Source organism: Indicator indicator, chromosome 24 (genome assembly GCF_027791375.1).
Source record: "Indicator indicator isolate 239-I01 chromosome 24, UM_Iind_1.1, whole genome shotgun sequence".
Lineage (NCBI taxonomy): Eukaryota > Metazoa > Chordata > Aves > Piciformes > Indicatoridae > Indicator > Indicator indicator.
Window position 1 is genome coordinate 5,474,590 of NC_072033.1, and position 23,190 is coordinate 5,497,779.

The following is a 23,190-nucleotide window of genomic DNA, read 5'->3' on the forward strand; positions in this document are numbered from 1 at the left end:
AAAAGCTGAAGACTGAGGTGATTAGCAAAGGGCAGTGCAAAAAAAAAAGAGAAGGCTTCTGCAGATTTAGCATATTTTATCATTTTTTCTTAAATGCACAACTCGTCTCAGGAGCTGGAGTATGTAATTTTTTTTCTGTGGTACCAAATTATTTCACAAATACTAAGATGTGTGCTGTAGTGAAATTTACAGTCAGGAGATCCATGGTTTCCTGGTCTGTGTGCAAGGATCTGGCATTAAATACTTTACAGGTTAGTCTCTTGTACCATGCATGCCACCTTGCTATGAATGTCTCCCAACTGTGCCTTAAGCAATAGGAATAGCATATCATGTTGGTGAATACTAGCAGTGTATGAGTAAGATCCATTATTAGAGATAAACAGCTGGGATGGGCAGGTACCAGTTTTGACTTGCCCCAGAAGGTACACTTACAAGTTAGACCAGCACTCTCCGTTTTAATCTAAGACAGTTTGGGAAACTGGAAGCAAGAGCTCTTTGGAGATCCATGTGAGGGTATGATTCATTGCAACACAAGCAGCTTCTACAAAATGGAGGGATGGAGTAGTCCTAGTGACGTACTCTGAGGTTTGTATTCTGGATTTAATGACCACCAGATGGGGAATAAAAGGCTGCCTGCTCTTCCAAGGAGCGAGAGTGTCGTTGAGGCTGTTAAAGTGAGCTCCATTTGATGCAGTGCTGCTTGTGCACAGGAGATCCCTTTACATGTAGGTGATCCTTACAGGTGTTACCCCTTGACACTTAGTTTTTAGCTTTCGTTTTGACTGAAGATTAGGTTCCTTCTCTTTGGCAACAGTGCACCTCAGTGATAAAGAGCAAAAAGTCTTGAATCCTTTCTGGCAGTGGACTAAGGTGCAAGTTGTGTTCCAGCACACAAGTGTAGATTGACAGATCCAGAGCCAGTAGGCTCATGTGAACACAAATGCAGTGCAAGAGATGAACTCTTAACAACAGTGACCTTGATTCATTTCTTCAGTGACTTGCCCAATCCTGTAGTAGGTGTCACCTTGATCCATCTTTTTTAGAAAACACTGGTACAGAGCAGAGTCAGGATATCGGTGCTGTTACCTCTGGTATTTCCAAGTTGTCACATTGGAGTGAGTAGGTACTGGGGTTCCTTGGTCTTGCTTCAGTGGACTGGAACATCTCTCTGTCTCTCTAAGATACCTTTGGAGATGAATGTGGATAACAAGCATTTTTAAGAGCCTTTTCCACTTTGCTTTCTTATATCCTCCTGTGTTCTATGCATGGCAAACCCAGGGAGCCTCTCAGAGGAGCTGGCATCTTGTCTGAGTCATAATATCAGAGCTGTGTATGTCACCTGCACTTCGTTAGGGAGCCAGAAGCAAGCTGTCCTTGAAATACCTGTTTTCATGAGTAGATACAGTCTTCTAATTTAAAATATGCTGCTCTCTGGAGTTTAGTAGCTGTCATAAACAATGTTTTCCTTTTATCATCAAGTAGGCTTATTCAGCATTGCTTGCATCTAAAGGAGGCTTCTTTCTAGGCCGCAGACTGTTCTCATCATCTAGATACAAAGAGGGAAGCGCAGTGTGGCACTTGATGCTCTGTAGATGGCTTCTGTGATTGTCAGCATGTGGTCTCGGGAGAGCCCAGCACTGGGTAGTTTTGGTTGCCCCAGTCCCTAACTTGTCAGGCAGTGGATGGAGACTGCTGCTGGCAATAAAATGCATATTCCGTTAATTTAGCTCTTAAACTGAATCTTAGAAGCACTTGAATGGATGAGTCCCTCAGTTTCCTGTTTTATAAATGAAGGTGTGAAGCCGTCATTCTTCAAGCACTGCCCGTGTGTCTTAACAGGTTTGTTCCTTCCCTCCATCCAGCTCAGTTGTTGAGACTCTTGTCCATAATCTTTGCTTTCTGGTTTCACTATCCATCACTGTCAAAGTGTGGCAAGAGAAAGCGAAGTTAGAGAGTGAAGTTACTGTTGAACTGTAGCCTGAGTTGAAATGTTCTGTCTTGCCCTGTGTTCTCGAGCAGGTCTCTCACAGCACTCATCCAGGGCAACGTTTGCCCCTTTCAGGAATCTGATAGATTTTTCTTCAAAGCTGCCGGTGTTGCCTTTGCACGCCAGCTGAATTTGTTCTGCCTGCATTTGAGCAGGCAGGTTATGTTTGGTGCTGACAGCAGGGATGGCTGGTTCAGGAGGGGGTTGGATCTCCTAGGAACTAATCTGTGCTTGGGTTTTGCCATCGTTCATTGTAGTGCTTGGTTAGAATGAGAAGCCATGCTAACGCCCTGGCTGCGTTTCCAAAGGATCCGGAGCTTTACCAAGTCCTTGTCAACTTCAGTTCAAGTGTGTGTTTTTAAACAGATTCCTTTATAGAGGATGGAGCTGTGGAGCATTGTTTTGTGAAGTAAGTCCCCTGTAGCTGTATTACACAAGAACATGAGACAGTGTTCAAAACAGATGTGAGCCTCATTATTAACAGCAGAATTTGTTTTTAATTTAAGTTCATGAGTTTTTCTCTCCCTTTTTGTGAATACCCCACCCAGGCACGGGAGCCTCATGCTCAGACTCTCATCCAGACTAAGAAGCCATAAAGCCCAAAGGGAACTTGTTGGTGTGGTAGTTCCAGGAGTCCTCTTTGCATAATATCACTGTGTTTGTGTTTTGGGAGGAACATTGAGCAGGGGAAAGGAAGACTTCTCAGTTTCGTTTTTATGGAAGTCCTCTACTGACTTGCACATGGCAAATATTTACTTTTTGAGTGGAGCTGAAATAAATATGCTATTTGATTTTCTTCAAAGCTGAGTTTTTGTACTGTGTTTTCATGTGTATTAACAGTTTAATCTCAGCAGAGTTCTGGAATTAGCCTTTGGCAATGAGCTCTAGAGGAGAACCGAGACAAAGCAGCTCTCACTTTGTTTTTCCCCAGTACTGAAAAAAAAAAAGTATTTTAAGAAACTTGAAGTACGTGGACTACAAAGAAGTCTAACGGTGATTTTTATCATAGGTGCTCCAGAGACTGGAAAGGTAAGTTTTCCACTTGCTTTCAGTTCCAATGACACCTCATATTCAGAAGGGCTTTCTGCTAAGCTTCCAAAAAGTGTTTGGGTGCTTAAAAAAACTGAATGCAGATTTCTCATAACTCTCTTATTTCCATGTTCCAAAGTCAGTGTCATTTAGTCACAAAGTGCCTCTGATGCTTGCTCAGTTCATCGTCCCACAAGCTATTTCTTCAGACTGAGAAGACAGTTTGTTCTGTCTCCTCCCCATCATGGCCAGGGATCCCAGCAATTTACTGTAGGCTGTGGTTAGCACTTTGCTAACTGCAGGTATGTAACTGCCTAAGTCCTCTGATACAAATGGGTTTATTTACATACAGAACTAAATTCAGATCAGAACACTTGAGGAGATTGATACTCCAAGTAGGCACCAGAACAGACAGAAGCAGGTTGTCGAAGGCCTTTGTACACCAAGAGTCAAATGATGTTTCCTCCCTGTTGGTCTCTGCACTTATATCAGAGTTGTTCTTGTCTGTCAGATGTGCATGGGGTTCATACAGCAACTTCTAATGCACTTCTTGACGGAACAAGTGCTGGACTTGACTATTAACTACACACTTATCACTGCAGCAGAATTAGATTGTTGAAAAATGTGATGCTTGATCTTAGCAGAATGTCTTCTTTTTCTACTTGTCTGTGCTCATTTCTTTCATATAAAAAAATAAATGCTATTTCCTATCAGGGTACCTGTCTTGGTGTAAAGTGCTGCAGCCAAGGTTCCAGTACTTGTTACAGAGACTGTAGTGGTAGAAAGGGTCTTGGTTATATTCTGATCACAAGGTGCCTGGTACTTTAGTCTATTGTGAAAACCTGTGTTGAAATGTTTGTTTTTCTGTAGTAGTCAGACTACGGAACTATTTCACCTCTTAGAGGTGCAAACAAATGTCCTAGGAAACCAGGTTGAACTTACATTATCTCCTACAAATCTGGAGTGTTTAGTATACCAGCACTAGAAGAGAAATGTGGTTGTTACAAGCTGTTACCCAACTTGGAATTTTGTGATACCTCTTCCTCTAGGAATATCTTGCTCTGTCCATGCAACTTCTTAGGTTTGGGAATGGCATGTGAAGCTAAGTACCTCCTGTGATTTGATGGTTTTTCAGAAGAGGTTATTCACATTCATTCTTTTTATGGCATTAGGGCTACTCATCACATAGTTTTCCCATTTAAAGGCTTTACTTAGTACCAGCACTATGCACTGGTGAAAGCCTTATGCTCTAGTGTTGGTGGCTTTTTACCTCTGATAGTATCAGGTAAAGCTGATCACAGGTTGCAGTTGTGATCTCAGGTAAAAAAGAGGGAGGGTTTTTTCTGGTGTGCTAGGGACTGGAGTACAGGTAGTAAGATAAATGCTGTCAAGAAAACATATCTGTGCTAAAAAATAAATTGGTGCATTTTAGAACTTGGAAAGCATCATCATTGAAATTGTACAAAGAAGGGTTAAAAGCGTTCAGGAGCTTGTGGTATCAGAAACTTGGTCTGTGCAGGTGACGCAGGACTACTCTGAAGGGAGCAAGCTTGTGTTCTGCCACTGGGTGCCTGGATAGTGCTTCCACTCCCAGCAGGGCTTTTGTCTAGCACAGGCTTGAAATACTTGGAAGAGGAGGGAAGGAGGGAGCAGTACAGTTGCTGCTTGGGGCTGTTTGTGTGGGAGAAAGCTACTACATCAGCTGGACTGACTACAACTTGCAAGGTGGTATTAGTCCTATGTGTAGAATTTTATGGATGCATTCATCTAATTTTGACTCTAGTAATAATTGTAATAGCCTTTTAAAAATTTGTCTCAACGTACATAAAACTGGCAGCCAAGAAACTTGTAAAAATAGTTTGTCTTAGTCTTAGAGTTGAATCATTCAGGAATAAATTATCAGGTTGTAAATAATCTTAGATGTTCCTCTTGTTTCCTTTGCCTATTTCTGCTCTCAGTACTTAATTTTTTTTCCTTTGGAGTAGTCCTGAAAACAAGCTATATAGTCAGTGAGGTTTTTTTTCTCACTTTGAGTTGTATTAAAGAGGAATAACAAAGTATTGAATCACTGTGGTTGCATCTGTAGTGCACATAGGGGTTTTTTGAGCATGTTTAAAACCTTCTCACCAATCAACCTCTTAAAATCTTTAAAAAATGCTAGGCTTCAGGTTCAGAAGACTTGAAAGTAGAGTGTGATCTGTCGCAGCAATTAGAAAGCAGAACCTCTGATCTGATGGAAGTCATTAGTTAAGCACTTGGGAGTTTGAAGTGTGGTGATAAATGAACTTCTGATGACTCTGCACCTGCAGCTGTATTTCCTTCAGTTTAAACAGTTCTTTGTGATGGTTGAAGCCATTTGAAAGCTGAAAAAATGAAGGCTGACTTTTCATACCTAGTTATAGCAAAGTTTAAGTGAAGAAAGAATTACCCTTAAAATTGAGGAAGAGGTAACCAGAAGCAGTTGGTTAAATTCCTTTTCCATGGATTGTGCTTGCTTGATTTTAATAGGCTTTAGATGTGAAACAGAGTAAATCTTTTTCTCCCCTTCATATGCTTCATTCAAGGCAGATGTGAACTTTGTGTAAGGTGAAATCTGAAAATGTGTTGTGTTTACAAAAATTCTGATTTCGATCCAAAGATATAAGCCAGTAGTTAAAAAGAAACAAGCAAAAAAACCCAAACACCAAACAACCAACAACAAAAACCCTCACCAAATTGATAATTTGTTGTATTGAGCTTTTTTTACTTGAAGTGACTTAATAACAAAGTAATCACAGCCTGTTACCCTGCATTAACAGGTTACATTTTGGATTCAAGTGCCTGTATCAGTGTGATTTAATAGTTGCCAGCTAGTGAGGCTTGACCTGGATTTAATAGAATGGAGAGCACAGGTGCATAACATCTTGTGCCTGATGACAGTTGAAGACTTCCAGTAGAGTTTGGTGCACTGTATCTAGGAGCTGTACTTACTAGTCACTTAAGTGTTGCAATCACATCCTTATTTGAAACCTCACTTTTAAAGCTACAGTGACCCACACTTCTGTGGTGATGCCTCTTTTAAGGTCCTCTTCCTTTCTTTCAGAAGACTCAGGAGTCTTCTGTTGGAAATGCAGAAATCTCAACTGTCATTAAACATTTACTTTTTGTTTACTTGCTCGTGTGTTTTAGCAGGAATCAGTTTCATCTTGTATGCTAATTGTGCTAATGTTCCCTTAAGGCAGGGGAACTGCATTCCCTCCCTTGTCTCCAGAGTGGGACTTGTGGCAAAACAGTCTCTGGTGATAAGGTGTTTGCAGACAACCCTTGGAATGAGCCTGACCTGGGGAAGGGATCACTTAACTTGCCCACAATGGGCACAGAGGTGAAACTGGGCTGTATCCATCCAGTGCAGCCCTATACTTAAAAGAAATTATTGTAGATAAGAAGCCACCAGCTGGAATCAGTGTGGGAGTTGTTCCTATAGTGAGGAACCAGCTTGAGTGTGATCAAAATAATTTCAAATGACTAGTCTACTGAAATAAACTTTTTATGTCTTTGGCCACACTTCCCCCTTTAGTTGAGCTTAGTAGGCATGGTATTAAACAAGTAGTAGGAGAATCATCTGACTCCAGCATGTGAAACAGTGGCAGTGCTTGGCAGAGGTGATTTAAAGCATTTACCAAGCATTTTTCTGCTTGAAGACTCAATTTATGCTCTAATACTGAGGATTGTGGGGGCTTGATGTTGTTCCCAAGGGTGCTGCTTCTTCAAGCCTTTCCTCCATACAGCAGGCAGGAGACCAGCGCTGGCCAAAGCCACATCATGTGTCAAGGGATGGTTAATGAAAGGCTTTGAACAAATGCCATTAGAGCATTGCCTCTGAGGACACTGAGCACAGCTTGTACCACTCCCATGTGTATGAACTGTGTGTGATCCCGACTGCTGACAGGAGGCTGCTCATTGACTGCTGCAAAGAGCTTCAGTGCAGCTGCTTTTTTTTTTTTTTTTTTTTTTTCTTTTCCCCCCTCCATCTTCCGTAAAATTTTTGCTTGAGGGAAGCCCTTGTTCTGGGTCAAACCCAGGACAGTCAAACACACCAGCCCTGTTCTCATGTGTTGCTGGTGCAAATACTGCCTCTGTGTGATCTACTGTTGAGACATCACTTTTGTGCTGAAGAAGTGTCAGGATTTCAGGGAGCCTTTTATGAACTTCTTTTTAGTGAATCCAGAAATGCTGGTCATTGACACAACCAGCAAGTGAAAATATTTTCCTAGCTGATGTCACTGCAGTGTAATTACTCCTGACAACACAGTTTTCCTCTTGTCTGGTGCAGTTTTTAGATGTGAAACTTTTCTTCTGATGCCCCAAAGTTAAATCCTTCTCTTTATTTTTAAATGTAGCTGAAGTTTCTATTATCCTCTCTAAGGACTAGGAATTATAGTTGTTTGCCCCTGTTTTCTCCTGATTCATTGTCTTGAAAGTTTGCATGCAGTAAGCAGCTGTTGACTCTGTATCAGAAATTGTGTTGTTTGCACCTTTCTAATGATGGTGTAAAGAGCAGTTGGAGGTGGGAAAAACCTTCTGCTAGGGGCACTGACTCAGTCTACTGATGGAGAACAATACATGAAGTTCTCTGTCTACTGTGTGAATTTGTCACAGACTGCACTAAAAAATCTCTGCTCTTGACCTGGTCTACTGAAGTAACTCTCAAAGCTGTTTCTCAGGCAGTTCTTCATCAAAATTCTCCTGAAGATGATTTAGCCCACCTACCTGTGACAGTCATGCAGGCAGCAGCACAGTCACTGTGCTCCTCGCTTCAGGTCTAAGCTTTATTCTTATGCTACATTTAGCATTATCTGAGGCTCTCTGAGCTATGAAGCAGGCAAGGAGCAAAAGTTTCTCTGCTGTCAAGAGCACTTGGTGGCTAAGCCAGAGTGTTTTCAATCCACCCTGGCTTGCACCTCCTTTGTGATAGGGGATTGATGAAAAGCAGCGTGTTGTCCTGAAGACTTTGCAGCCAGGAACTCCTTAAGGGAAAAAATCCTGCAAACCAGGACAATAGAGGTGTTAAGTGAACCATTTTTCTTTAGACTGCATTGCAGTAAGGGACAGGTTATCTTGAGCAGTCCCTGGTATCTCTGAAGTCTAAACATGACTGTAAATGTTGCACTTAGCCCACTGTAGCAAGCACTTTGGAGAAGCAGAGCAGAGGGGTGTGCACCCTCTGGATCTCACTCTTGAGTGACTTGCCAGCCACCCAGGGCAGTTCTCTTTGTCTTTGTCTCCAGTGCAGCCAAATATCTCAGTGTGGTGCCTATATCCCTCCCTTTGTCTCCTCCGGAGAGAAGGTTGTGTGTGACAGCACCACGTGATGACTCCTGTGCTAAGCCTTGGATCTGTGCTAAAGGTTGGCTGCTCCCTAACTCTGAGAACAGGATTAGTCCCCCTTGCATTATCGATTGGAATGCCCTTAAAATTTACCTTTCATAATTCTTAAACTAGTTCTAAGCTCCTAGATGCTAGACTGGTTTGTGAGTGATTGTCCAGGCTTTCTCAGTGAGTCTGTGCTTCCCACTGTGCTGGGTTTGTTACCTGCATTTCACACAGTGGGGAGGAAACGGGTATGAATCTGGAAAAACCTGTGGTGACATTCTAGTAAAAAATTGTCTAGTATTAGTAGATCTAAAAGAAATTAACAGAGAACCTTCCTGTAACTACTTTTTTAATGCAAAATTTTTTCCCTGAGCTGATTGTACCAGCCATTTGCCCTCAGCTATATCCACTTTATATACTCCAAAGTCCTCCCTGCTCTCAGGATGTGTCCTCTCTCTCACATCTATACAATCCACTTTCTGTATATGTTATTAGCAAATAGAATACATACAGATGGATTTAGTTGCAAGGAGTATAAGGTGTTAGAAACTTGAGAGGCAATGAAGCTCAAGCTTATCATGGCTGTCCTTTGTCTTCTCTTGCCTTTTGCATTTTGGATCTGGCTATGATAATCAGATACAGGCAGAGCTGGCTTTAGAAAGAATCACTAGCTGCTACAGTAGCCTAGCTTTCCACTTTTCTGTTTGTTCAGATTCCTTCACTGGCTGTGGAACGTAACTCTGTGCTTGTCCGAGGTGGGAGAAGGAAGAGTAAGTGCTTACTTGAAAGCAAGGCAATTGTTGGATATGACCACAGCTAGGAGTGAATTTAGTATAGACTATATAAACTTGGCCATACTTCTAACATGGCTTTATTTCTAGAGTGTCCTGGAGCTTTCATGTATTGTCCTGCAGTGTTCGCTATGGATTTTTCTCTGGATCCTGCTCTTGACCTCAGCCTGGCCTCCTGATGTGCTGAGATGTGGTGGGCCTTGGCTTTGGAAACTTGAGGAAAAAATGTGGCTTTGGATTTACTCCTTCTTTAGAGATGTACATGCAGTGTGTAGCTTTGTTTATTTGTGTGGCAGTAAACTCATAAAGCACAAGAAAAAAATTATTGAAACTATTTCTGCTCCAGTAAGGGAAGTTCATAGGCAAGGTACTCAGGTTCTGAATGGAGGGGACTATGGAAAGTGAATGTTTCTACTCATTAATGAGAGTAACCTTGTAAGAATAAATATCACCAGGGACAAGAATAGGGTTGCTTTCTCGTCTCATTTCCTCCAGAGACTCTCTGGACTTTCCTCTCTCCATGCCAGCACAGCAGCATGTTTAGCTGAACACTGATGATGGTCATTTCCCTGAAGTGTTCTGTTTTATTCTGCTTTGTTAGTGGAAACATACTAATGGGTTTCAGTCTCTGACTCTTAGTCATACAATTACAGGAGAATGTTTTACATCTTGGGAATCCCTGGAAACACATGTTTCTTTTCACGATGAACTTTTTTTGGTTTTGAATGCAAATAATGGATTGAAACTTCATTGTTGCCTCTCAGTCGGGAGCCCTTTGGCATGTGCAAGAAGCAGCTATTAATTTAGTCTTTCTGTGCTGATCAAACATGTATTTTCATGCTTTATAAGGCGTCCTCGGTCATCTTCTTTTGTGTAATATTATCTACTGCAGTTCCCCTTGTAGTGCTTTTACGCATTTGTTACACAGAACCAAGATCTGCAGAATAGGTGATGTGAAAGTGTCACCTTTTTCAGAAGAGACCATGTAAGAGGTGCTTTCAGGTCATTAACTTGCTGCTGCTGTCTACACCATTAGTTGTTTTTCAGCAAAATACTTGCAGTGTAGCACTTTTTTAAGGTCAGCATCCCTTTATATATACCTCATAGCTGTCTGAATTGCTTAAGCATTAATTACTTGCAGAGTATTAGATACTTCCTCAGCAGATGAAAAAATGAGGTGCACAGAAAAGAAGTCAATAGTCCAGTGTGGCTGAGCAGAAATGAAGAAGGGCTCCAAACCAGCACTAAAGAGCGTCTGCCCTTCTCTCTGTGAACAGGCTCTTGCAGCACATCTTGCTCACCTTCCCACCTTCTGCAGGTTAGTTTAGATGGATGAAATGCTGGTAATGACATTTACTTCAGGCTAACTTCATGTTCCCAGAGGCTTCAGTCACACAAGGTGGGAGTGATCAGTCTGTATTTTTTCCTGGCCTGCTTAACCTATCCATGATAAGCTTTCAAAGCTTAGGATGGAGAAATGAGCCTACAGCTTGGCATGCAGACTTGGTCCTGTGCCCACCGTGCTCCCTCACTGTTAGCAGTTCTGTCACATTGTTTACCTCTCTTCCTTAGATTGAAGTTGCCATGGGGTTCGGTGGAGCAGAAGGTGCGTCGAGCTTGTTTTGCAAACTTTGTGTTTTTAAAAAGCTGTGTAAGGTCTTTGCTTGCATAATGAAACTGTGCTGGAGAGCAAGTGGAACTTCTCAAGAAGTTGGTAGGAGCAATTCTAAAGGACAGAATGGCTGAAGATGTCGGTCTGTCTATCTATGTCTGTCTTGTCTATTTGTCGCCATCAAGGTTCATTACTATGTCCTTCTATAGGTTTCTTCAACGGAGAGAAATATGTAGCCTTCAAATTACAAATGTAATGAAGAATGTGATAACTAAGGTGTCTGTCTTGTTCTGAAGCCAGGTTTCCCTGCACATGCCTTTTAAGGAAAGAAGACATAATATCTGTCTGGCCCTGTAGTTTCTTTTGCCTCAATTAGCTCTTGAAGTGTGGAGGGGCGTTGTGAGGTTGTTAGTTTTACTCCATTCTGTCAGAATTACCAAATTTTCAAGCTTTGGCAGAATTGGATACCATGTGGTGTGGTCAGTTCTGGCTCAGCTTGGAAGGAATTTTATCATGGAGTTAACTATAGCCTGGAAAATAGGTTGTCTGAAATCTATTCAGTGATGATATATTTCTTCATTTGAGCCCTTAGAGGAAAAACACACTTCAGTGGAGACTTACCTTTAGTAATAAAGTTCCTGCCCTAGAAAGGATGAAGTATTTGGTTATTTTGCTGTACTTTTCCAGACTCCCTCTTCACGAAGCTTTGATACCTTTTGTTTTTCCTCTTTCTTCCCTTGTATGGAAAAGGAATGACTGAGGTTGAGTTTCACAACAAAGAGTTAATTGGTTCATTTTTCAAACAGCAAGAGCTGCTGTCTTTATGCTTATTCAAAAAAAATATTTTTTGCAGTAAGCTATAAAACTCAGATTTTATTCTAGTATATATGGAGGGAAGCAGTGAGCACTGTTGAAGTATCAGCCTCCATGAACTGAGGCATCTGACCCTGGGGTGCACCTAAAGTGAAATGAGTTTGTGATAGTGCAGTAATCATACTACATTTGAATGTGATTTAGACAAGGATTTTAAGGATTTAGAAATAGCTTTCTGTAGCAATGTTGATTGTGGAGATGTCTTTCAACATTGCTAAAGGATTGCACGTCAAACTGCTTTTGAAAGGTGTATCTGTGCTGCTAAGTATGGCACTCTGAATGAGGAAGCAGAAGCCTCGCAGTCTCATTTCAGGATCATTGTAGTTTCTTTCCTTTCTTGACACCTACTGAAAACCCAGGTCCCACTTCTCTTGCTGAATTTCATTCTCAGGTTATAGGGACACAAATCATGGTCTTGCTGTTTTGATCACTCATTTCAGGATTCCAAATGCTTTGCAGTCAGGTATTGGAGAAATAGATCAGCCCAGCAAACAGACTTGCAGTACCTTTGCTGTGTAGTCTGTAGTTGTGTAAATAGTGCCATTATGCCAGTAAGTGGCATATCCAGTTTCACATGGGAAGTTTATTTTAGATTATGGTTTTCTGCTCCCGTATATCATCCACAATGCCATCATCTCTCTCTCAGCAGTGCCTTCTGGGTATGTTTTTCTGCTTATGATGCTTCTAGCTGCACTTAGATGTTTACCAGTTTCTGTATCTTTCATACCTACATTCTCTTCTCTTCCAATTTGCCCAGCTTTATTGGGAGAGGTGTTATTTCTGATACCTGGATGCAGTTCTGTTTTCTGTCTGTCTTTCCCCCTGCCCCCCCCCCCTTTTTTTTTCCCATTCTTCAGCAATGGCAATCCATGTAAACAAAACCCTAGAAACACTAATCAATTGCTGGAGCACTGTGATCATACTGTGACTTCCTCCATTTAGAATACAAATTATTTAGGATAGTTCAAACCTCTTCTGTGCTAGTTAGTTGTGATTATTGTACTCTAAAACTGTTAAATCAAAACATGTAAAGTCATTTGACTAATCCAAAGATTTAACCTGTCTGACAGCTGAGCGTCTGATCCCCTGTGCCTTAGACCATGCCACTTTCTCTATACAGTTGCTCTTCTGAGCCATGGGAGGTCTGCAAATGAGCTTCTCATCTCTGCACAGTAATTACTTTGTCAGGTGAACATCTTAGAAATTGACCAGAACCTCACAGAACAATCTTCACAGGTGGGATTACCATTGCCTCTTTAGCTGATCTGCTAATCATGTCACCATTCATCTCAAAGATCTTGGATAATGACTAAACGTTACAGTCTTTCTACTCACTGATAGAATCTGTGTATTGTGAAAGTTTGTGCAATACTAAATCATTGATCAGACCTCTGAGGCAAAAATACATATTCTCTGCCAGGTATTTTAGACACCTTGAACCACATTCATGTGTTTAAGCGTTCCTAGCTCCTCTTGGCATTGTTTCAACAATTGAATCTTGATATTTTTATTAGTAATCTTTTTGTAAGAAATTAAATGGAACCAGACTTGGCAAAATAAATAGTAACACGATGAAATTTGAGTAACTTGAAAGTAAGAGGCTTTCTCTGATAATCTGTAGTTTTAAGATGACTGCTTTTGAGGAGAGCCTGCTGGGGAGAAGAAAAATCAGTGAAGTGGTCTCATTTACCTTGCACGGTCTTTTTACTTTGCTTACTTATTCTTTCTCACCTGCTGTGATGCAAACAGCCTAAAGACTGAAAACGATGCAGCTGTGGTACAAATGGTCTAACATGGAGGTAGAGGTTTTGTTGAGAACCAGTCCTCGGGTGAGAGGCAGGCTATTAAGAAGTTTTTGAACTTGACCATCTTTTGAACCAAATCTAGTGTTATGGAATTACTTTTGAGCTGCATAATTTAGCAGTGGAACTAGAGAAGTCTTGAAGATTTTCTTCTCCTTTCTAGAGGAGAAGCTGAAAAGATCCTGCTAGTTTCATCAAACGTCCTCTGTGCTGATAATAAAGGGCTTCGTGCTCATGCTTTATGTTCAGAATGGCTGAATATGCTGGCAATAGAGACAGCACCATGCTCATACAGACCAGTGATCCTGAAAAAGTCTTCAGAGCTTCCACGTTTCTCTTTTAACTGATAACTAATATCAAGACATTGGACTTAAATTGAGCAGAAATTCCAGCCACTCATCCGAAGCGGAAGTGTTACTGGAGTAACAAGAAGTTAAAAATGTTTTTCTTAGTTGGTAACATGATGAATTTTTCATGCTGTGTCTTCAGATTCTTCAGTCCTGAGAATCAAGTAAGCCTAAATCTCCTTTTTGGGCTGTCAGTCTAGAGACACATGAACAGATAAAATGCCAGAATATGTACCAGCTGAGGTATCTCTACACTGCAAGGAGAAGCAGTTGGGGTGTTGCTGGAACCAGAAGAAAAATACAAAAAGTCCTTATCCCCCAAACTCAGTAAAACACTTCAAAAGAACAAAAATCTCTGGCAGCAACCTTTCTGTAAGCAGGTTAATGAGGTTTTCAAATTGTGCCCACAAAAACTTAGAAGAAGGTGAACTGAAAGACAGAAGTATGGAAGGCTAATAGATTTATCTGGAAATGCTACTGTTGAACAGAAATTGGGGTTACCAGGTGTTAATTTGCCAGCCATCTCACTTAATTTAGGAGAAGAGAGAAGGATGGGATTGTTGCTCACATCTTTTTCCTCAGTTCTTAAAAAGAAAAAGAATTCTAATGAAAATGGAATAACACGGAAATGGGATAAAATGCCTTCTGTAGCATCCTGTACTGACTGGGTGTACAAGAACTCTGTGATTTTAGTATTTTACTAGAAAAGTTGATGTCCAAACTGAAATATTAATACAGGAAGTAGGGCTGCTTCCCTGGATTGTGATATGTAAGCAACCTTTTCTGGAAGGTTGTGTGGAGAAAGCTGTTCAGAGGTGTTTTAAAAGCAAATTACTTTGTCCCACAAATGAAAACTGTATAGTCCCACGTAACTGTTTTGTCAGCAGACTAATCTGTTAAGCTTGTGTTGTCCTCACTGTGAAAGGAGACTGCTCCCCTTTGCTGTCCCTTTGTACTCTTCAAGTGACAACTGCTCACTGAAGGAGGGTTGTCTTTTATTGCATCTCTGCTCCTGTTGTGCTGTAGCTAGAGATGCCTAACCTTTTAACAGCTCTGTTCCTGGGTGAAGAGTAAAACTGCACTGTTCTAGCAATACCTACACACAAGTATTGCAAATAGAGTTATGACTCAGCCTTTCCCCTGAGACTTCACAGTGGAGAGAACGCAACAGAGCCATGGACTAAAAGTGCTTAGAATTTCCCATCCTTAAATCAGGCATGCTTGTAATTAAACAAGAGCTGAAAGATGAATCAACAGACAAAAATGCAGAACTGCTCGTGATTGTTGGAGGTACAAGGGATGGCAGGAATGGTAAGAGGACTGCAGTAATCTTTTGGAGACATACCAGGCTCGGCGTTTACAGACAGAGATCTAGTGCCAGAGACATCAAGCTTTCTAGAACAGAAGAGATGCCAAAAGCTCTGTTTGGGTTAGAAGATACTTGAAGGGAGAGCCTCAGGGGTAATGAATCCCTGCCCAGTGAGCATAACCTCAATCCCCACTATAACCTTGATGCTTGGATGAGACACTTAAATTTCTGAAATACCACATGAGCTTGTTGGGGATTTGAATTTTGCTTGTGGTAGACAGTGGATTTTACTAATGCTTTTGGAGAAGAAATAGTGTTTGTCTCCTTGTTTAGTGTTAAAGGGAGCAGACATGCTTCATGGAAGACATAAAAGGCAGGAAACAAATGTGAATGTGTGATGGTGTCTGACCTCATTCGGCAGCTCATGAGAGGCTGGATCTAGTCAACTGCTAATCAGCTGCAAGCTGGGAGGGAGTTACTGGAGGCTGGAAGATTCTTCTAGGAATCAGTATGCTAAATATATCAAAGAAAATATATTGCAGACAGGAGCACTTCTGTTGATTGCTTCTGTGTTGATGAGGTTTGATGTGAGGTGGCCCACTGTGTCTTAGTTTTGCTCCCAATTTGGTCATCTGTTGCCAGTGTAATTCAGTTGGAGGTGATGCTATATTGGTTTCTGTGAAGTGGGTACACTGGAGTGAAATGGCTAAACTTGTTTCATGCCAGCTACCAAATAACCATTAACTTGGACTCCTAGATAAAGCCTGACTGAACAAAACATTTTTGTGTGATATGTCATGAAAAGAACTCTGTCCTTTCTAGTGATCTAGTCCCCTGAACTTCATTCCTCTCTGCCCACAAGAAAAAAAAAAAAAAAAAGGCAGATCCCACGGGCTTTAATTGCCTTCTGAAGGTGTACATATGTCACCTGAAGACTATTCAGTAAATGCTTTTGAAGTCTTCATCCTCAACCTGCCTCCTGGCATTGTGTCAGAAAACAACATTGCTGAGTCTGAACACTAGGCAAATACTCCAGAGTAACCCTTAGGAGTCCTGTCTGGGAGGTACCCTGTGGAGGTACTGAATTTAAAAGTGGTGTCCAGTGCAAGAGGCCAAGTACTAATCCAGACTTGACTGCATGTGGGTGAAAGCTCTCCTACCAGCTTTTCCTTCTGCTTTCGAGCTCATGCACACAACCTCCTGTCCCCAGCCCTTTTGGCCTGCCTTTTAGCCAGGACACCTCTGTGAAAGACCTTCCTGCTAGAAATCTTGTCATAGACAGTAAAGGAAAGATGAGTGATGACAAATACTAGTGAGCAGAGCTAGGTGAACTACTCAGGCACTTTTTTTGCTGCTGTACCAGGCTTTAATTGTCTGAAAATACCAAATGGTTGTTAAGCAGTGCAGAGAATTGAGGAAATAAATGTCTGACTCCAGCATTTCCAGGGTATCGCCCTGGAACAGCTTTCAAGAGCAAATATTAATGTCATCTGAAAAGTCGGCTGGAAGGGAATCTGGTGATCAGGGTAGAAAATTGTTCCATTTCCCACTTTTTGGTGAAAAATAATCTCATGTTCCTAAGCTATAAAGAGAACAAACAGCATTGAGCTCAGTTGCATGGCATTCCAGCAATTGGCGGGTAGAAAAAAATGACTCCTAAGAAAGTGAGTACGGTATAAAATGAGTGTACATAGTTCTATGTATAGCATCATGATGGGTTTTCTTGCAATTTACCTATTCATCAAGTGTAAATAGATGGCTGTGAGTAAAATCTCTGTGGAATAAAACCCAGGCAGTTTGCAAACAGCCTGAGCTTCTAGCTCCTGGCTGAACTGAAGACTCTTAAGTGTGAAACGCACTGTGAAAACGTTTTTGCCAGTGAAATGTGTGTTGTCCTGGTGGGAAGAAGGGCACTGAGAAATTGCTTCTTGGCAGTTCAGAGAGTGTAGGTGTCCAGTCCCCACACAGTTTGCCAGCAATGCCTGCAAAGCTTTGCCTGCTGTGAAATACAGAGTTTGCTGTCTAGGTACTTGAAAACCTTTAGGTGTTCTGTGCTGTAACTCCAAATGTTCCACATAACCTGCCACGTGCCTGTATATCAAAATACAGCAAACTAAATCTTGTGCTTTAAGTGTATGTACTGTGTACAGCAAAGCACTAGAGTGTCACCACATTCAGGAGGATTGAGGACATGCAGAAGGCAAATTGGAGGGTTCGGTGTCAGCATTCATACATTATTTTGTTATGCTACTGCAGGTGTCTAAAACCAATATCTGAAGTTATAGAAAGCAATCAATTAAAATCATGTTCTGTGTATATGTGACTGTGGATGTGTTTCCACTAAAACCAGTTGAATGTTTTGAGGTTAGAAAAGCTGGTGTCAGTTAAGGAGAAAAATGAATTTGTGGTGAGAGAGTTGCAGTCAGGAAGATGAGGCTTGTTCCTGGCTCTGCAGCACATTTCCCATGTGACTGTGAAAGTCACAAAATCCTTGTGTCGCAGTTTCCTGTTCTTGGTGCAGGAATAGTAGCCTTTTTGGAGACACAGTAACATCTTTACAATTAATTAAGCATTTAATACCTTACATCCAAGATCTGGGGTGGAAATTCTGCTGCTCCAGTCTGGAAACAGTTGCCAAAGTCAGCACAGCCTTTTAGGTATCTCGAGAGGCTTATTTAATTTTACTTGTTTTAAGAATTTAAATGTAAAATGAACAAGTCCCAGTAAAACTGGGGGAGTCTTTGGGCATGCACATGTTCTTCACAGGGTTGCAGTGACCTTGTCTGTAAATGACAGTGTCTTTTGAGGTGCTAACTCAGCCTCGGCTCCTTTTTGATCTACAAATAAATAACATTTAGGAGCCTAAAGATGCTTGTAAATAGTTTATTTACAATTCAACTCTGTTACTCTTTTTCTGCAGTGCATCTATTTCCTAGGTGCTTCAAAAGGACTTTACACAGTACAGTTGTCACTGAGGATGGGAAATCTCACTTAGTGTGGAAATTGACAGCGATAAAATGGCTGTTTTCATGTAGATTCACTTGAGTGCCATCTCCCATTTCTGACCTGTCACTTAATTTGGACCAGTCCTAACCTGTGTAGGTGGGTTACCACCAGCACATACTCATTACAGCTGTCATGTTGGATTTTCTTGGTGGGGCTATTATTTGAGGGAGGTGTCTCTGGAGAAGATAAGAACAAGGAGAGAATTCCTAGTCCTCTTTTCACCTTTCCGTTTTCCTCATTACTCCTCCTTTCCCGTGTTATGTGCCTGTCTTGTCATGTGTTGTTGGGGATAATAAGATGATTTTAGTTTGAGAGGTTGGGGTGTAGGGTGTACTTTGTCTAGACAAGATACTTGTGGAAGCAGCAATGTAAACTCCAGGATTCAGCAGGCTACCGCTTCAGCTTTATGCTCTGTTCCTGTATCCTTCTAATCTGTTTGACGTGAAATACTTAGAGGCATAGGAAGCTAAGTTTCCCATCTGCCAAACAGGATTGAGCTTGTGGTAGCCGTATCTACCTATTTAACAACAAAGGTTGCATTTCTTCAGGGTCTGTAAAGCATTTAAGGGTCATTGAACTGAAGGCCATATAAATGCAGCTGTTGCCAAGATGAATCAACTTGTGCTCCAAGAACAATCAATCCATTAGGGACCCTGAAACTAAGATTTTTTGTTACAAGTTTTGAGTCACAGAAAATACTGGTAGGGGGTGGGGAAAAATGCAGAGGTTCATGAGGGAGGCATGGAGTTTTCTCCCAACTTCATTTCTTAATTGTTTTTGCCTCTCTGCTTGCAGATTCTCACAAACACAAAGATAAACACAAAGACCGAGAACACCGGCACAAAGAGCACAAGAAGGACAAGGAAAAAGACCGGGAAAAGTCCAAGCACAGTAATAGGTGAGGAAAAAGCTGATGAAGTCCTCATAGGCTAAAACAGCGTTGCACATGAAGCCTTACAAGAATTACTCTGATGATACGTGAGGACGGAATTGCTTTACTTTGAGCGTGGTTTATATGAGTGTAGGTGCTTTAATCCTGACTTGTAGCATTGCTTGCATTTGCATATGGGTAGCTGAAGCTGTGTCTTGCAGATGTGAGCCAATACCAATATCCAAAAGACTGTTGTAGCTTAGAGTTATTCCAGGCATTGAAAACTAGCGTAGCCCTGACTTCAGGAAGGTTGATCAATTTTGTTTATAATCATTGTGTGTGTGTGAGACTCCAATTGTTTGTCAGAAGCTTCGATCTCTCAGGAATGTTGGTGTAAACCCCACTGGTTTAGCTTTGGTGAACTTGATGACGCTACACAGCGTCCTAACTGGAAGTATCTGGAAAGATTGTTGCCCACAATGATGGGTGATATCCTCAGACAGTGGCTGGACATCTCAACACTGTGAGGCAGCGTTAAGAACTTCTGCTGGGTTAGGTGTTGAATCTGAAAGGATTGCATGCTGTAATCTCATGTGATTGGTACACCACACTGCCACAATATGGGGAAGGTGTTTCACACCAGTCACCTGCCATATCATCTACTGTCAACATAAACACTTATTTACTGTGATGACCGGTAGCTCTGGAGGTGGTGGTGAATTCCACAGTCCTAGCCTCGGCTGTGACCTGCAAGAACCAGGATATGCAGGTCTGTCCCTGGTGATTTGGTGTGATGGGGAAAGGCCAAGTACGTCACACACAGGATGTTACTCAGAAAAGCTTTCCTAGTTGTAACTCCTGATGTGCAAGTGCCAGGGGGCCTACATTGACAATGAATCTTGCTAGAAACAGTCCCTGCAGGGTAAGCTTCTGTTGTAACACTTGGTGAATGGAGGAGAGTGATTATGCTATGGGTGCTTATGCAATAACACAGTCTAAAAATCAATTTAAAAAGCTCATGTTAACAGTGATTCCTATTAAAAAGAATCATGGAAAGAAGGAGGGATTCTGTGCTGAGCAATGGGTTTGCTTTATTGGGGTCACACTTACAAGTTTTTTGTGACCTTTTGGGTAGTTACGCAACCTTACTGTTCCATGATACATTTCTTCATTTTATTTTGAAAGTAAATGGATAACAAGGGGAAGAAAAGATCTAGGCCAAATAACCTGCAGCATTTACCAGCTTCCATGGCAAATAGGAAATGCTTTGGACACATTGTTTGCACCCTTCTTTGATCATATATCTACACTGCCTTGATTTCTGATTTTTGTGTTTTTGATATTTAAGCAGGCACCCCAAAACTGACTCTCTTACATTTCCAAACACTCTTCTGCAGCCGTCCATTCTTTTGCAAGAAGTGGTGTAAGCACTGTCTTTAAATGTTCAGGATTTATTAATGGTTTGGCTGTGTTTGTGTAGGAGTTGGAAGTGGTCAGTGTATTTTTAACTGGAAGAACTAATTATGGCTTACAGCTTGAAGCTGCACACTACTGATTGTGTAGAAAATAAATGCCAAAACAATGGGAAGGAGATAAGAATGGCTAATATGTTTTGTGAGGCCAAGCTCATGAGATGTCATCATGCTACGCTTTATCTTGGAGTAATTCCTTCCTCCCTGCAGTGTTGCTTTGAAATCCCTATATGAAAGGAAAGCTTTCTTGGCACTGTGCCTGAAGCCTTCCAGTCACCTCAATTATCTGTTAAGTTTTCATTTGTCCTGTGAGCACAATATCCTGCAACTCTTGAGTCCCATTAGGGATACACCTACATGGATGGTGTGACTGAGTGCAAATGTGCAGGGGTTTTGTTGAAGGTGTGTTTTGAGTAGTGATTGTGTAATCATAGAACAGTTTGAGTTGGAAGGGTCCTTGAAGATCACCTGGTTCCACCCCCCCTGCCATGGGCAGGGACACCACCTACTAGACCAGGTTGCCCAAGGCCCCATCCAATCTGGCTTTCAACACTTCCAGGTTTGGAGCTTACACAGCTTGTTTGGGCAACCTGTTCCAGTGCCTTAGCACCCTCATGGAGAAGAATTTCTTCGTTCTCCTGCTTTGAAGCCGGTCCCTCGTCCTCATCCTCTTGTTCCCTGCATCTGTAAAAAAAGTTTCTCCAGCTATCTATAATACTGCTTTGCTTCTCCGTGAGGTGGGGCTTTCACTTCTCCAGGCTGAGTCCACAGTTTGTGGAAGTTTTCTGTAGTGTGTTTTCTGCCTTTCAAATCCAATACTTTAAAAATGAATGTATCATTGTATTGTATCATGAGATCTGGTCTTGAAGGTGGTAGTGAGGGAAGATACCTGTGTTGCTCTGGTTGGATCACTCCGTTGGGAGTGCTCTGAAACCTTCCTTGCCCAGTTCATGCTCAGAGTACGTAGCTGCTCACTGTGCAAAGCCAGCTGATTTCTAAGACAAACAGAAGTAACTGACCTCACAATTGACATTTAAGCATTTCTGTCCAAAATTCTTTAATATAGCTATTATCCCCCTAATTGCATGAATGTAAGTTTTCTATGAGAATTAGGTTTTTTTAGATAGCTGTTGTCTTGTGACAGAGATAGCCCAGCAGCTCACATGGGGGTGGAGTTGGAACAGTGGTGAGCAGGGTATTGCTGAGAGGGGAGCTACTCGAAGGACCTGAATGGAACATGTGCTTGTGCGCAGGCGACTGCCAAATGTTCACGTGGAAGGTGTGAATCCAAGGGTGGCAGAAGCCAGAAGAGAAGGACTGAAGAAAGCTGAGTGTCAGTTTGAGCTCCATTACTACAGTCACTGTACCAAAACGCTTCCCTGAACAGAGCCAAAATGAATAAAAAGCTTGAATTTTAGAATTGACTATATGACTGTCTGGTGTCCATCACTGTCATACTGCCAAGCAGATGTGTTGCACTGAGCATTTGATCGCCATTTTTAATAGACTTTAATTTTACCAGCAGTGGGAAGGAAGTAAATTGCTTCATGGGGAAATATTGGAGAAGTATCCACTTCTAGAAGGGCTCTTAGCCATTATATAACAAGACAAAAAAGCAAAATTCTTCTTGGGGAAGGAAGAGTCAGGGCTCTGTGTTTGCTTGTGCTTCATTAGTTTGAAAATCTTGGCTTAGCTCTTTGTCACAGAGCCACTCAAAGGCCTGGTTCTAGGGCCAGTTTATTTTGATACTTAATTGTAGTTTTTCATTGCTGAAAGATTCTTCATGCATGGATATGCTATGGATGCAAATGGGGGCAGTGCATTGTTGGCTGTACCCCTACTACAGAGGGATCCTCACTTTTCAACTCATCCACTACTTAGGCAAAGGGTTTTCTTGACCCTGAGCTGGTAAACGTCCATCTTCTTTGGTATAAGCCAGTGGTGCCTGCAAGGAACCTGAAAGCGTTACAGTTTTAGATTTTTAGCAAGTGAGTTCACAACCCATGGAAAGTCTTTGCTTGGAAGATTTTCAGAGAGGTTAGAAAAAATAGTTTCCAAGTTTTTCATTTGTGCAGCTAAGGACTTTTTCACCAGGACACACTTGCCTTGCTTTTGGCAACAAAATCCCCTACCAAGGGATTAGTTGTCTTGACCCTCTCTCTGTATCACAATGTTCTTTCAAAAAGCAGTTACTTTTTCACGTTGTTCAAATGGCATCTTCACCTTGAAGGGACACCTCAAGTGCTTATTTTTTTTCATAATATCTGCTAGGTAGCATACTGCTGACAGCAGCTGGGCACCAGCGAGTTTGCGATGCTTGTCTTTTTGTAAAAGAAAAATCCGTCTTGTAAGTCTGACAGCAATTTAAGCCCTTTGCAGGAAGACCAAGTGGTGAACCTCTTATTACAAGAAGTTTGCATCCTCACTCCCGTTGTAAAGTATCTACTGGTTGGAAAGTTTTGTTTATATAAACAGAGTTGACAAAGTAGCCATTTCAAAACCCCACAGCAGTGTCGCTGTGTTGCTGTTTCTGTACTGTGTTCATCCAATGCCTCCCATCTGTAGCTGAAACATCACCTGAACTCAGCTCTATGGGGCTGCAACAGAGCATGAGGATTGTGACAGCTATTTTGATGAGGGATATATGTCCACAAAAGAATTTTGCAGGAAAAACCTCCATTTTTGCCCTCAAGTTTCTCCTTCAATAGTGAAAAATGAGTGAAAAATAGTCATTACTCC

General features: G+C 41.6%; 1 protein-coding gene across 1 annotated transcript in view; it reads left to right on the top strand.

Moving 5' to 3' along the window:
• Positions 1 to 23,190, top strand: part of TOP1 (DNA topoisomerase I) — a 66,931-nt gene that overhangs the window by 10,908 nt on the left and 32,833 nt on the right. Inside the window, exon 3 of the mRNA XM_054392130.1 lies at positions 18,904 to 19,006. Coding sequence (XP_054248105.1) covers positions 18,904 to 19,006 — 103 coding nt within the window. The remainder of the gene's footprint in view (positions 1 to 18,903; positions 19,007 to 23,190) is intronic.